General features: G+C 37.7%; 1 protein-coding gene across 9 annotated transcripts in view; it reads right to left on the bottom strand.

Annotated features, from left to right (window-relative positions):
* Positions 1-16,664, bottom strand: part of LOC133207734 (BEN domain-containing protein 5) — a 965,731-nt gene that overhangs the window by 712,287 nt on the left and 236,780 nt on the right. For all 9 annotated transcript variants that reach the window (XM_061344850.1, XM_061344851.1, XM_061344847.1 and 6 more), the window contains one exon: positions 2,675-2,769. In XM_061344850.1, coding sequence (XP_061200834.1) covers positions 2,675-2,769 — 95 coding nt within the window. The remainder of the gene's footprint in view (positions 1-2,674; positions 2,770-16,664) is intronic.

Genomic DNA, 16,664 nt, shown 5'->3' with positions numbered 1-16,664 from the left:
TTTAAATCAAAAGGGCCTAACTTGGGCTTGAGTATCTGTTCTTAAGAGGAATAATGTACCTACATCTCTTGTATGCAGAAAGGAAAATAGACAGTTTATCACCTTAAACTCAAACCTGGTTATATAAAAAGGGGAGTGGAATAGCTATGTGTGATATAGCATTGCTTCTATCAGCAAGGCTAGAGGAAACTGGGAGAATTTCAGTATGGATCACATGCCACCACAGGCAAGCACAATAATGATGAATTCCTCAAGTATTTGGTACAAAATAATTCAGAGATGAAGGACTGAGCACTGTAACAGAATATCTGGAGAACATGGCTTCTGGAAATCTTCCTTTTAACTTGATTTTAAAATATTTTCTGTTTTTTCATCTTTTTTGTCATTAATGTATCATTTTCTCATTTAATTCTATTGCATCCACTCACCTGCTATGCTGACTTACATCTTAATATAAGGTGAAGAGTTCCAGTGGTTTCTTTCCACAATTCTGAATCCTGTGCACCCTCATGTAAACCTCAGCACTTTCACAGCATAGAATGATTCAATATTGCTTACAAGACTAATATACACAAAGCATCAAATGGGATCAAATCAATGCAGCTAAATATTGCCCTGTTCATGTCCAAGGACCGCAGTTACCTGTATGCTGTATTAGCAACTGGAAGTACTAGTAAATACTATTTCAGCAAACAGAGAAAGAGAAAATTTTGTTTACAGGTTTCAGTAGAATGCCATGGAAACAGATACAGAGGTAACTGTAAAAGGCACAATCCAAAGGGAAGACAGCTCAAATAGAAAGCATATACCCAAAAATAATGTATGTGTTTTCCCACCTGGAAAATGCATGGATAACTCCTATTAACATCAAGACAAAAAATTATACTGAGTAGACCTCAATATCACTAAGGTCCCTGATAAGGGTATGAATTAATGAGCGCCTTCAAAGTACAGCAAGATGTTTTCATACACACACTATTAGAAAAAAAAATAAAAATAGCTTAAAATGATCTTTTTAAAGAAAAACATTACAGCTAGAATTTCTGAAACAGTATTAAAGTATGGTAGTAGCCCTGTACAAGGAAGCTGCTCAGCACCTGCTGCCTACACTGTGCCTCGCTCCAGGCAATGTTATTCATTCCTCACTTTCATGGAGCAAAATACATCCCCTAAAAATATAAAACACAAAAATAAATAGATCTCTGGGGAAATGGAAGAGAAATCTGTTTTAAAAATAGTGAAGGAGCCTATATGTTCTAGAAAAGCCTATTTTGCATTGTTTTGTAAGATTTACACTTTAATTTGAAACCAAAGGCATAAAATTTGTATGAAAGCAATATCTGATTTATAGATAAACTTACACACAATATACTTAGCTGCAAATACCAGACCCCAGTGAGAGAAGGAAAAGGTTTTGAAAGATTATTAAAGTATGCTTGATGAATGTGGCCCTGAAAAGCCCCCAAAGATTTTTCCGAAGGTAAATAGTAAACACAATTAACACGACTTTTGCTACAAAAAACACTAAACACAATGGATTTTTTAAATTAATTTTCAATGTTATTACATGCTGCTATTGAGCTGGAATTGACTCCATCCACTAACTGTACTCTCAGACAGCTCTTCTGTCCATAAGACCTTACCATCTAGAGATAAAAAAACAAATAGCCATTCTGTTGGTCATACGAAGAGGAAACCATACAGTAACCATGATCTTATGACCACCAGAAGTTGACATCTTGTGAGTTAAAGTTTTGTGACAGTAGAAGTTTTTAAGAAAGATATATTTATGATGTTCAGATAATGTGCAGCTTCATCAAATGTATTACTAATTAACCAATAAAAAGGAGCAGGTGTAAAGGCTTACAAGAATACATTACTGTACACTTACAGCCTAACCTCAATATCCATATTCAAACAAGACTCCTAGCTAAAGGCAAATCACATAATTCTTGGGAGTCCTGCATGCATTAGGACACCTTAGATTTGCATATTATTATTCACAGTGCATGTTTCATTACATTCGCTTTGAGAAAATGTACCATCTATATGGGTATTCATGTGTTTCATATGTGCATGACTTTCTGAGTTGTATATATTACATAGCTTATGACCAGATTGTTCATCCTTCTTCCTTGGATAAAGCAGCCAGCAGAGTGCTTCTTCACAAGCTCAACTCAGAAGGCAGAGCCCACATTCTTCCACTAAACTAGCATCATCCAAAACAGGGAGAACAAATCCAAACAGCTTTTCAGAGCCAGTCCAGGCCCAGTCCATCTCCCACATTGCTTGCAAGCTTTGTCTGGGAGACTGCTAGCTAAGACAGGCCAAATCTGGGCCAGGGACTGTCCTAACAGTTGTACAGTGAGGATGTCACTGAAAAATAACTTGCCCCAAGCCCTGACTGCTCAGTTTGCTTGAACAGGCATTGCTTCAATCACGCTATTTGAACCAAGGCACTACAACACACCATCACAGCAAGACTGGAATGGGTCTCTAGAGTTCATACTGTCCATCTGCTCCAAAGAGAACCTGTCCACAACACTGCTCTTGCATAAAAGTTCTCTCCTACTTTAACCAAAATGTGCTCCTAAGCCATAAAGTTTTCACTACAAGAAACTGCCAGTTAAAACACTTTTATCTCACTAAGTAAATTTTTCAAAGGATAACTTACCATTTTGGTCTGCTTGTGGATTTCACCATTGGAGCCATCCCATCTCTATAGAGGCTTTTTGTTTTACTGAAGTTGACAACATTGAAAATTACTCTCTGGAGGAAAAAAAAAGAGAGAGAGGTCAGTTATAAATGATGAAAGAGTTTATATGAGACTGTATATACCAGCTGCATAAAAATAACACAGAAAATATATGGAATACTTATGTATCTTATGAATTAGCTTTACTTTCCACAGATCTCAGATAATGGGTATCCTGTCTGTTCCCAGTATTTTAATAGTCCGTATCGTTTTACACTGCAATGAATGGAATGTACGTTTTGAATTTAGTATGCTGGTTTTTCAGTAAGTATTCCAAGCCACAGAATAAAATAGGTTACTCAGATCTAAAACAGAAAAGCAAACCCGGTTTGTTGCAGCTACTGTTAGAGAGGTTGACAGTAAGCTGGGGTAGGCAGAGTAGCAGACCTCATGAAAACCTTTCAGCTGCTTCATAGAATCATACAACAGAATCAGAGTCGTTTAGGTTGGAAAATAACTTTAAGATCATCAAGTTCAACTGTTACTCCAGCACTGTCAAGTCCACCACTAAAGGTTGTCCCCAGCCACCACATTTACACATCTTTTAAATACCTCCAGGGATGGAGACTCAATCATTTCCCTGGCAGCCTGTTCCAACCCTTTTAGTGAAGAAATTTTTCCCAATATCCAATCTGAACCAATCCTGGCACAACATCTCTCTGTAAAGCCTTCCTACCCTCCAGCAGATCAACAGTATCAGCAACTTGGTGTCATCTGCAAATTTACTGAGGGTGCACCTGATCCCTCAACCTGCAAAGCAGCAGGAAAAACTAAAGTTTTCTCATTTTCTTTCCCCAAAGTAAGGAATATTTTTCTTCACTTCCCTCTGCAAAAGGAAGAATTTTCCTCTGCAAATCTGTACAGGATACCTACACAGTAGAAACAGCACATAGCCATCATTCATTTGAATATGATAGAGAAGAACAAAAGAGCCAAATTTTGCTCTCAGTTTACACTAATGGCTTTCGGAAAACTAGGTGATATTTATCAGTTCAAAGGAAAAGCAAAATCTAGATCTTTGCTGGTAATGGACTGGTACTGAAAGTAAATCCATGCTGAGTGAAGAAAAGAGAAAACAGAGACAAAACCTTCTTCCTCACCATCTGTCTGCTTTAAGTCATTTTATGCAAAATTACTTATTCTGCTTCTCTTAAGAAAGTCTAGGTTGCATTTAGCTCATCTCATATAGTACATTTACTTTGCAGACTTTAAATCCAGTGTACCTGGTTTGTCATATTTTTTTGATAACCAACTTTAATGTACACATCAAACCAAAATGTGAAGACTAGCTTAATTTTGATATAGTTTAGATTGGATATAAGGAGGAAATTCTTTCCTGTTAGGGTGGTGAGGCACTGGAATGGGTTGCCCAGGGAGCCTGTGAATGCTCCATCCCTGGCAGTGTTCAAGGCCAGGTTGGATGAGGCCTTGGGTGAGATGATTTATATTGAGGTGTCCCTGCCCATGGCAGGGGAGTTGGAACTAGATGATCTTAAGGTCCTTTCCAACCATAACTATTCTATGCTTCTATGATATAGCAATATATTCCAGTTTTACCTGTCTTCCAAATTTCTTTTTCAGAGGTATCAGTGAAGGCAGACCAGTAAAAAAAGTGGCCTAAGAATACCCTAAGTAGTCGCACATTTGTTTTTAGAACAAACTATTGCATTGTTTACACTCTTGAATAATGGTTCTTGAGAAGTCTGAGAATTCAATAGCAACTGTTTGAAATCAGCCAATTCTGACTAAAACAGTCATATCAATTAAGCTTTCATATGTAAAATTTTGCAAAACCAAATCTGGGCCTTCCAGGCAGTCTGCTCAGACAAGAGTGATTTAGAACGTTAAAGTGATGGCAATCAGCAGTGGGACACTTACAACAGCAGCCATGCCCCTGTGTGGGGCAGATAGGAATCCAGGTAAGCCATCTACCTAATTATCTCTGTACTCAAGAAAAACTGAAGTTTTTCTAAGGTGAGGTAGTGCTGAAGAGTTTGTAAATGGAAGCACAAGGAGCTCTGTGTGCAAACTCTGCAAATTAGCCAAAACAAAATCTAAGAATAAGCTGTAGGTTTTACTAAAACGGACACAGAAACCAGCCAGTTAGAAAAACACTTCGTTAATGATGTTAACTCAATTTTGTACCAAAGTTAATGAGCAAGCTACATATCCCTATACATGAGTTTTCATTAATTTAGTTATTGCAGCATTTTGAGATTTCTAATGGTCATGAGTTGAGCTTATTTTTGCAGCTCTTGCTGGAGCCATGCATTTCATTTACAAAATGTTGCATTTGTAATTTTAAGTATTTAGGATACTGCTTCTCTGATGAAATATCCATCTTGGGAGGCCTCTAGGTATTTTCCATCTTCTTATGTTTACAATGTATGGCTCAAAGTTAGATAATGATATTTAGTTCTCTCTATTCTACACTCTACATGGAAACATTTTCCTTTATTAAAATGCTGAGTTTCTCCTCTGTTACTTAACTCTGTTCATATTTGTGGAAACAAATTAAGTTGCAACAAATTGGTTTGTTAATCTCGATGTTTGCATTGAGTGAATGAAACAAACAAGATCTCCAAACCAATTGCCTTAAACTTTGGATGCAATCATGTCACTGTTGGAAAGAGAAAGTTGCTAATTTTGTTACATCCTGACTCAGAGCAGACAGCTGGTAGAGAATGTTCTTATTCCAATCAAGCTTATTTTGTATAATGAGTTGGGCAAATGTACACAACTGGGTAAGCAACGTATATAAAAACAAAAATATGCAGCTCATTTAACAAAACAGTGCAGATGATACCATTTCTACCACTCCTGTTCAGCACGGAGCAAGCAGTTAGCAATGCGTGCAGTTCTCTCAGCATGGAACAGAGCTAGACTGGCAGAACCAAAAATTTAACAGCACAGAACAGAACTTTATCAACATACACCACTGAAGTAATAAAGCACACAAACTGAAGCACTCAAATAAGCAGCTGAACTCAGCCAAGTATTCCTGGTGATAGTTAAAGCAGTCCATGCAGCTCAGCCAGTGGAGTGTGCAAAAATGTAATGACTACAGTATACACACCTTAGCTAGGAAAATATGCAGCTTGCTCAATAATGTATGCAAACATCTTTGAACTGAAGGCTATAATAAAAAGGTTGTGATACAGCATCAAGGTTTTGCTGAACGAATCTAATTTTTGGTCTAATTTTGGTCTCTATTGACATTCTCTAACACACCAGTTATACACCGTAATGAGGAAAAGAACTAGATATACACTATGCACATGAAAATATGTTTCTGTAAGAAAATTAACACTATTGTGTATGGGTTTATGAATTCTAGAGATGTGCAATGGGTGGTATTTTATAAGCAATATGATTCAGATATTAAAAACTGAAAAAAGAACTAGCAACTTTTATTTATTTTTTCAAAGAAGCACCAAGTTAAGAAAATAAAACTAGATTCAATGCACTTACAGATTCCCTAGAAATTGCTCTGGTCTCCAGAGCATCAATCCAGAGGAAAATGGCAGAAATCTTTCCAATAAAAATACTTGTATTCATTTTGTAGGGTATGAATAGCACTAAAAGAAGCAATATTCAAACAGATGCTGTACCAGAAATGACGATTGTGTGATTTCACTTCAGTTATGGTACATTATCAATGTACTGCATTATTCTGACAAACTGATCTGCAACTTCTGGGTCAGTGCAAGAGGCATGGTGTAAAACAGCCTCTTAGTACACCACCAAGTAAAACCATGCTATCTGAGGGGTGTGCAAGGATGCATTGTGGCTTGAACTAGATGATCTTTAAGGTCTCTTCCAACTCTAACCATTCTATGATTCTATGATTCATCCTATGGAGGAAGATGACTGCTGCAGACTCAGACTCCATGCGTCCATGCATAGACTGCATGTTGAGGAACATGAGACAAGGCAGGGATGTTCTGCCTTCTGAGAGAAGATGGAAGATGTTCTCTTTCCAAATGTGCAGTAGTTATGCATTTGGAAGTATCTTGCTGCTAAAACCATTCAGACAGAAAAGTGAGGAAAGGCTTGGTCCTGCCTTAAAATTTACTGATTAAATCTGCTTTTCCCAATAGACCTTTGCAAACTTACTTCTGGAATTAAAAACACAAACAGATGTTAAGGGATGCTCAGTGGTTTTAGCATGAGCAAGATAAAGATGAACCTTGAACATAAGGGGAAAAAAAGGCTTAAGTGTGTCACAAAATTCATCTTATTACCAGAAGTCTGCAGATGCCTGACTGGGGCTAGAAGGAGCTGATAGCTCTTTGGGGGGCAAGCACACATCAGGGTGGTTTTGGAATGGATCTGAAGGCACTGAGCATACCATATTGCACATCATATTCCAACAGGTCTGTGTGAGCACAGGGTGATCTCTGATCCCTTAAACATTCATTGTTCACCCACACATTCTACCAAGTTTTCCATCTGAACCTACCAACTGAAGCACATATATCCAAAAAAAAAAAAAAGCCACACATTTGCCAAAGGTTAAGTGCCTTCCCCCAGCATAAGGACACACCAGGTCCCTTCAAAAAGACTGCCAGGTTTATTTTGCGTGGTTTTCCCTAGATGACTTCTCAGGAATAGCTGAGCTGCCTTGACTGACATTAAAAGACACAAAAAAACCCAACAAACAAACCGAAGAACACCACACAATTCTGCCTGAGGCAGACACCTGGCACAGAAAATTTTGTGTCAAATCACTAAGTATGAAAAGTTATAACTAACTGAAAATAGGGTTTGCAGTAGGAAGTGTCAGCATCCTTAATATTGATGTAACGTACACATATTAAATATTAACAATTATATAATATATTAAAGTAATAGCAGAATATTGTAAATTCAGTGGACACTACTGCACGTGACAAGTATGACACAAACTTCACACAAAGTACATGGGGACCAGTTGCTTGAAGTCAGGCAGAAACAATGTCACCATTTAACCATCCACAATAACAGGACTGGTCACTAAGTAGTAATGTTGAGGCCTTTCAGTTGAAATTAAGCCTGAGCTTTTGTGCTCTGACAGCATTAGAGATCCAAAGGTCTGGGATGCTTTGCTTTGCCTTGCTTCCACTGGTTGATGTGTTGATTTAATCTCCTGCTAATTCTTTAGATATTACAGTGTTTTGTGAATTCCTGAGACCTGCACCTTTTTGTGAGCTGGTACGCTGGTGAAACTCTTGGTTATATTATCCTTTCCTTACTTCCTTCTTCTAAATTCTTTTATAAATATAACTTTTCATCCCTTTAAAGGGCAGATCTACTTCAGAATAGCATTCCATTAGAAAAAACAGGGGAAAGAAAAACCAACCCAAACAAACAACAGACAACACAAAGAAAGAACTTTTCAAGCTCACCCCACAACTTGTGAGATTTTAAGTCACCATTTCTGAATGTCAGAAACTGGCAACATGGGATTGCTGCCTTCTCATGAAGAAGCGCTGCATTTTGATGCTTGTGTCAGAAGGTCTTTGGGATCTTTCCTGACAAAGCACATTATACAAAGCTATACAAAAATAAATTATACTGGAGGGACTTCAAACTGGAGAGGAAAAAAGTGTCACCTGCAACTGTTATCAGTGCTGAAGAAAACAAGTAATATAAGTCAGGGCTGTGCAAAATCCCCAATGAAAACATACAAAGCTCATTTTTCTGACCTTTGAAAATTTAAATCATTCATTACTGCTAACATTTTAAGATATAACCCATACTTTCTATTTCCCTTTGTAGGAACACATGTCCTTTCAAATGGAGGAGTTTTTAATATCGATAGCATTTCACCTTCCCTTCTGCTAAGGAGGTTTCAAATCCTGGTGATGCCCAGGAGGGGAAAATAAATGCTCACCTACTGAGGGAGGATATGATGGACCATCCAGAGCTCCACTAGGCTCACTAATCAGCTGCACCTGCATCTTGTTAATTGGAAATTGTCAAGCCTTCCAAGGTAACAAAGTCTTAGGAAAGTGATGCAGAAAATGGGCTGCAGGTTGTGTATTATAGGATCAGTTTTCCCTTGGTAGAGCTCTTCATTTAGCTACTTAAAAGACAGAAATGCAAAAAGCTGGGCTGTTACAAAGAGCAACATTAAAATAAGACTCAAAGGATTTCAGTACAGAAAGACCGCCAATACATTGCTATGCCAACTATAAAATGAGCTTAGCATTTATCATGGTATTTATCTGTGTATTTGAGATATTCATGCTAGCCCCGCACCCATAAGCTCTTTTAGTGTTTTTCAGTTAGTGGGGCATATATTAATGACAAAAATACTTCTTAAATAATAACCAATTTAGCCATTTGCCCTGTGCATCTGTCCTTTCTGGCAGTTCTTTCTCTGTCTCCAAACCAATACGCTTAAGCACAGTCCTACAGGAGATGTAACACCTATGTAAAGGAGTGTTTCCCATTTGGAATTTCACCAGCAAAATCAGCATTATCTCACTTAGATCTGGAGCAGGGGAGTTACATACTGTGGGGAAGTCCTCCTTCTAGCAGAAAGCTTTCAAGAGGATTTACAGAAGAATTTCTATGCCTTCTTCAACGTCATTGCTGTGGATTGATCAGCAGCTGACTTCTGTGCATGACCTGTTGGACTCAAACATTGTGAGGGCAAGAGTCACTCCACCTTTCTTGTAAAAATACAAAACCTGCTGTGGAACACCCTCCCATGCCATCCGAAGTCCACTTTCTGTTAAAGATTTCACTTTTCATCTGAACATCAATAATCTGAAGCCTTGAACTGAAAACTCAAAAATGTCCATTTGGAAAGCCAGCACTGCCATGAGTTATTCCCAAGAGAGCATAGAACATCTCTCTTGGGCCAAGATCTCAAAGAGAACTTCAAGTGTGTCACAGGCATATATTGTATTGTGTTGATTCATTAAAAGGAAAATAGTAAGGGTCCTGACAGGATGTCATCTTTTAAACCCAGCCAGCAACTAAGTACCACATAGCCACTCACTCCCCTGCTGAGCAGGATGGGGAGGAGAACTGAAGGAATGTAAATCCCACGGGCTAATGACAGTTTAAAAACTAAAATAAATTACAATATAATAATGACAATGATAATTATAACGACAACAAGAATAATAATGAAAATAACTAGGAGAGATATAAAACTAAAAGGTGAAAGGAAAAAAAAAACAATAAACACAAGTGAAGTACAACACAACTGTTCACCACCCACTGACCAATACTTGGCCCATTCCCAAGCAGTGATCATCCCCCTTCCCAGGTAACTCCCCCCTGTTTATATACTCTTTGTGATGCTCTATGGTATGGAATACCCCTTTGGACAGTTTGGGTCAGGTGTCCTGTCTCTGCTTTCTCCTGGCTTCTTGTGCCCCTCCTCACTGGCAGAGCATGAGAGACTGAAAAGTCCTTGACTAGGGTAAGGGCTACTTAGCAACAACTAAAACATCAGTGTGTTATCAGCATTGTTCTCAGAGTAAAACCAAACCCCAGCACTGCAGCAGCTACTAGGAAGAAAATTTACTCTATCCCAGCTGAAACCAGGAAACTGGGCATATAACCAGGCTACAGAGGTACTTAAAATAGGTTTGAAATTGAAAGGTTCTTGCCAAACTTTTTCTATTCTTTGTAGCAAAAGGTCAAAATATTTGGAGGGGAAAAAAAAAAAAGGCATCTTTATTTAAACAGCTCAGAAAAAAGGGCACTTTCATTTTCTGTTCCTTATATTTTCATATATATGGTCTTTGGCAAAAGAGCCACTTCTAGCTATATTGCTATGAAATTGCAGAGCCACAGGAATATGTGAGCAACTTTTTATTTGATGTTTGATAGGTATCTTGCCTGTTGGTCTTGCTTGCTGGACTTTCTCCATATACATGGGTAATATTTTCAGGAATCAGTTGAAATATAAAATAAGAAACCTGTGCATGGTCTTTCACTGAGACTTTCTTCACTAGCTAAATTATTTCCTAATATATCCCTTGCCTGTTACAGCCATTGCCAGATGACATTTGAAGTAGTGTCATGTATTAAATTCTTTCTACATAATTACAGAAGCTATCCTTGTTTAGGTTCTATCTTCTTTTCAATCAGTATTATGGCTGCAGGTGGATAGTAACAGCTGGCTGTTCTGGAACGTGTGAGCAAAATTTGCGGATATCTTACATCCCTCAAGAGGAAGCAGCTGAAAAGATGTTTTCCTTTCCCTAATAGAAATTATTTAGCCAGTGAGAAGAAATGCCACAAAGTTTGGTAGGTTTTCAAACAGTTCTAATAATTACCTGTTCTTAATGGTTCAAAAAGACAATACTATCAAGGGTATGTTTTCTGGCCCAAATCCTGTTCATGGTGCAGGGCCCGCAGGAGGCCTGTAAACAATGAGATCAATCTGGGAAAAGAGAAAAAGGCCAAGAAAAATCTCCACAACATTGTTATAGGGAAAAGCTGTAAATTAAAAAAACCCTGTTTATGAGCACTGGCATAAGGTGTGCCACTGAAGACCAGAGAATGAAGCATTAAGTTCATATAAGAGCACCCTGCTCACCTGTTCTTTTTCCCCCATAATGTCTGCTTTTCTGGGCCCTTCATAATACACAGCCTATGATCCAGAATTAAAGCCTCCCTTACCAGCAAAAGATATACTTACCAACAAATTAGACATTTATGACGGATACCAAAATGATGTACAGCTATAATTACTCAAGCTTAAAGCACGCAGGTGGAGTGCTGAAAACTGACACTCTAACAAAAATACTGCAAGAGAGTAGGTGACAGTGGCTCTAACAATGAGAGAGTGGCAGTGATATTTGTATGTATCATGCTTCTGCTCAACCCTTGAAAACACAGAAGGTAATAATCACAATTTAAATAGCATGCAAACACAAAGGCAGCAATCCATCTGATACCCAGGCTAGAAGATGAGAATGAAAAAAACCCTTTTCAAGTGTAGGTCCTTGTGAGAAGCAAAAGGAAGATAAAGAAAGCCCTGCTAAGGGACAGATTTGGATGAAGCTTTTCCAGCAATTGTTTACTTTGGATTTCTGCAGCTGCCATTTTTCACAGTTAAAAGCTATTGTTTGTCTGGAGCTTGTGGGAAAAACCTGTGGGGGAAAAGGAGGATGATAACACATAGAAAGAAAGACAGGATATATGGGAGAGCTCAAAACTAGCACCAATATATTTGCCTCAGTGTTCTCTGATGGGTTACAAAAACAAAGACATTTTGATGTGCACAATCACTAGTTATTACTGCCAGCAGTCCTAGTCACGTTACTGGGATCATAGCTTTGCAAAGTACAAAACCTCTTTATTTACTTCTCCAGTAACTAAGCACAGATGGGCTTTGTGTCCAGGTTATTCACGGAGGTCCTTAGTTTTCTCTTGTTTTTAATTCAAGCGTTTTGGTTGCTATTACAATGAAACCTTTGAACCTTCTCTGTTCTTCCAAGCATGGTTCTGAATAGTAATAGAAAAAGTTTTTTCCACATTGTTCCCTTATATATAGACAGATTTGGAATGGATCATTTCTGGAGTAGCTGCAGTGCTGATGAAAAACACACCCTAAATTTGTTTTGTGTTAAAATATAAACTCTATGTTATCAATTTCATGAAACTAAAAGATATTGTTGCAGCATGTACACTCTTGTTTTCTTCTGCAAAATTACTAATCCCTTCTATTTTTGTAGAGTTAAAATACTTCTTTTTTTTTTTACGTGCTCCTCTTAGCTGTATCTTTTTGCAATACTGCAATATTCCCACAACTCACTGATTTCTATAAGAAAATGTAATCGATATGCTAGTGTACATTGGAATCTTAACACTGACAACCAGTAGCTTGTGGTATTGATTTGAAAAAACTGTTTGTGATTTCTACAGTACTTCAGCACTCTTTCTTGTATTTTCAATTTTCACTCCCTTGAATTCTACTACAAGTGTCCAACTGACATACTAAGAGAGTATTCCAAGTTGTGCTTCAAAAGAAAACCCAAGGGTAAGTAGAAGGAAAACTGTCTAGTTCCTGCTATTTTTGTACCTGTCTATTTGACATTTTGAATAAGATCTCAGAACTGCCTTAACCAGCCATAATAGCAAGGGGATATATGAATTGTCCTCCCAGCTTTGAAAATCCCATACTAAAGCTGAAATGCTGAATGTTAGATTCAAATGATGATCTCTGCCTGTTTGCAAAGGCGATTCACAGTGTGTGAATAAACATGTTTTGGCAGTGTGATGAACAGAACAGCTAAACAAAGGAACTGGGAGGATTTCAATAAGAAAGTTAAGTGCCTCAAAGCAATGTGCCCTGTGCTGCATTTGAACAATGCAGGCGTCATTCCTCCCTGTCACTAACCCTAAAGTGAGGGGGGGAAAATAAATAGTCAACAGTGATAAAGCATCATTACTGGGGAATGCAGTATAACTGCAGCCAGTCAGGTCCTCCTATTTTCAAATGTCATTGGTAAAACTTATGTCTCATCCTGACTGAGCTTTAAATGCGGATAAAAGAACATTCGTATTCAGAAATGCTCTCAAACACATAAATATTTAGCCTCACTTTGAAGTATTCCCAGAGACTGAAAGTTAAGCAAACATTCACACTTCCTGAATAAGAGTGGATTTCTGATTCAGGATTTAAGACAGTCCAGCAATATAGGTAAAAGAAGCTGAATTTGCCGAAATCCCATAGGCACAATTTATCCTTGGCAACTGATCGGTGTATATTGGAAGTGACATTTCTGCAGCTTTGGGATGCAGGAACATTTTTATTACTGTTACAGATCAACTTTAAGTGTAATATTGTTTTGTTAGTTTATGTAAATCAATCTGAAATGCTGACTGAATAAAAGGAATTTGAAAATGGATCGTTCATCTTTATTGGCTTTGAACTAGGGAGTATATGGGACTTTGCTGAAACTACTACATTATATTAAGTTATAAGAAACATTGCCTAGACTCTGAGCAAGTCTCAGCACAAATTCTGGTAATTTTCCACCAAAAATGAGTCTCCAAAAAGAGATAAATACAGTACAGTGCTGAACATCTTCTCTAAAGGAATCATATTGTATATGACCAAAGCCCCTTTCAATATCTTACAGATTCGATTTTACTTCAGCTCACTTCCAAAAGGAAGTGCAGAAATCTGCTTCAAAGTACCCTCTTGGTAGAGAAAACATCATCTCTAAATGGTTGCTTATTCTTCTACAAAGCAACAGGAACAGCAGACTGCAGCTATGAGGCTACTATGAATTCTCTCTGCATTTTAACAGGTAAATTCTGCACTCTTTAATATGCTGGTTTGATGGAATACTTAAAGTTGCTGAAAACCCTTCTGGGGAAATGTGAAAATTGATAACACTGCTTCATAACACAGTACTTTAATACAACATCTCAATATTAACCATAACGCTGAAAAAGATCTTTTACACTTTGTGTTGTTCAATTTTTTCCTATTGGAAATGACTCAGGAGATTTTTTTGAAATGATATGTAAATATAATTCCTTTCAGATTTCCTAGAATTCTGAAATCTTAACAGCAGAATACATAAACTATTTGCAAAGAAATTTGCCACCAAAGATACCAGGCATTTGTCAGTTCCCTGATGAAGTAATCACAGCTGGTTTTCCAGAGTATCGTTTAAACTCTAAGCACAGCTTCCCAAAACACTAATGCAGTTTGGACATTTTGGTTTTTTTTACTGCAAGACATATGACAAGTTTTCCTTTGGTTTTACTTAAGCCTATAGTTATCACATCATGAACACTGCTCTGACAGCCAGCCTATAACCATGTATCACAAAGTCAAAAGTCTTTGGTTAGCAAGTACAGGGAGGGAGAGGAACCCGCTTATCACAAGGGAAGCAGGAAAGTATGAACCAATAGAAGTGTATGCAGTGGGATGAGTGGAATAAATAAATAATAAACAAATAAATAAATACTAATAAATAAATAATAATATTAATATGACCTTCAAAAATAATGAGATTCCCACAGTATCGGGTCAGTGTTGTCAATAAAACACAGGTACATATTACATGGGAGAATACCCGTTACATGTCCTCCTCCCTACACACTTGACACTGAATTCAACAGGAATTTTTGTTATTCCAGTAGTGAAGACTTAGGCTGTAAACGTGACCGTGAGAAATAAAATGGTGATTCGGATTTTGGGTGGCAGCTGCAAGGGGAGCACACAGTGTGTCCCAAGCGGGTAAAATACATGGCTTAGCACTGCCCTGCTTCTGGATCATTAGGGATTTCCTTGGCATAAATCAAAGCAACCTAAATCATATGCTCTCATCCCAGCTGCTAAGATACCAGAGTGGGAAAGCTGAGTCATTTGTTCTCTGAGATAGCACCAAGTGCAAACTATGCCACCAAAGACTCCTCAAAACAGGGACCTTTTTTCTTCAGGTGACAATTACAGCACAACAGGCAGAACTTGTCCACACAAAACATTCAGATTAACATCTGCAGATAAATAATCCATTCACATCAAGTAGCATTTATGCTTTCTTTATGTTTAAAGGGTATAGTATTGTAGTTTGTCTATACTGTGGCAGCTTTTATGAAACACTGACCTAAAAACATGACCAGGAAGAATTTTCCCTGTTAAATAATGCCCATCTTCCAAAACTGTATGGCAGTCAGGTACCCTCCTTTTATAGAATCATAGAAAGATTTGGGTTGGAAAGGACCTTAAAGATCACTTTTGCCTCATTGTTCCTAACAGTTCATACTCTAAGACTTCTCTTTCTCAAACAATTGACTGAAAAAAGCATGCCTATAGGGGAAAAAAAAGAAAAACAACAACAACCTGGCAGGATAACTCTATTACCCTAACCATAAACCAGATTACACGATATTTTACTAGAACACTGACAATTCTAAAACCTATTAAAAATATGAACAAATCAATAAAGATAAAGCTGAATTATACATATAAGGAACATTTTCTTTATTGAACTTTTCTTATAGATCGGTTTGAAATAACATTGTTCTAGACATTTGCTCGGATGAGCTTATTGCTCAGTTTTAAAGTGATAACTATAGTAGTTTTGCATTATGTCCTTACCAACAGCAAACAAGCATAAAAATTGAAAGACATTCAGATATAAACATATATGAAGTCTTCTGTAAATAGCTGCAGGGCTTTAATCACATTAGCAGCATGTTTATTATTTAAAAAACCCTGTAAAATGCAGCTGGGAAAAGGAAGGCTGTCTTATAAACATAACCACTGGTAACTATGTTGAATTACTGTAGTTACTTACATTTGCTGAGAAGACCTGTGTTACTTATTAGAATTGACAAAAAATTATGATCCTTTATATCTGCATGAAATGTAAACCTGAAAAACTGTAAAACTTAAAAAAGATGTTTAAATGTTTACTAAAATATTTTCTTTTCTACATGTAAATGCAGGATTAGCAGAGTAAATTATAGTTCAAAACCAGAGCAGCTCTTATCCCTGGCATCTTTGGTATCTCTGACCAGACTTAATTCTAAGTGGGCCTTAGCTTTCCTGACCTGATCACTACCTTCCAGGACAATGTCTCTGTATTCCTCCCAGGCCACCTGTCTTCATTTACACCTTCTATAACTTTTTTCCTTCTGAGTTTTCTCAGCAGCTTCTTATTCATGTTGGAGGCCTCCTGGCCTTCTTGCCTCATTTCCTTCTTATTGGGTCGCAACGCTGATGAGCTTGGAGCAAGTGACTCTCGAATATCAACCAGCAACCCCACTGCCTTATAGGGCTTTATCCTATGGAACCTTACTAAGCAGGTTCCTGAAGAGACCAAAGCCTGCTCTCTTGAAGTCCAGGGCCATGAGCTTGCTGTGTGCCCTTCTCACTGCCCTGAGGATCTCAAACTTGACCATCTCATGATCGCTGTAGCCAAGGTGTCCCTGA

The sequence above is a fragment of the Neopsephotus bourkii genome, unplaced genomic scaffold (assembly GCF_033783945.1).
Source record: "Neopsephotus bourkii isolate Nb327-2 ecotype Australia unplaced genomic scaffold, CSIRO-AGI_Nbou_v1 NB_234, whole genome shotgun sequence".
Classification (NCBI taxonomy): Eukaryota; Metazoa; Chordata; class Aves; order Psittaciformes; family Psittacidae; genus Neopsephotus; species Neopsephotus bourkii.
The sequence above is the reverse complement of the archived record's forward strand: the minus strand, read 5'-3'. Positions and strand labels throughout refer to the sequence as shown.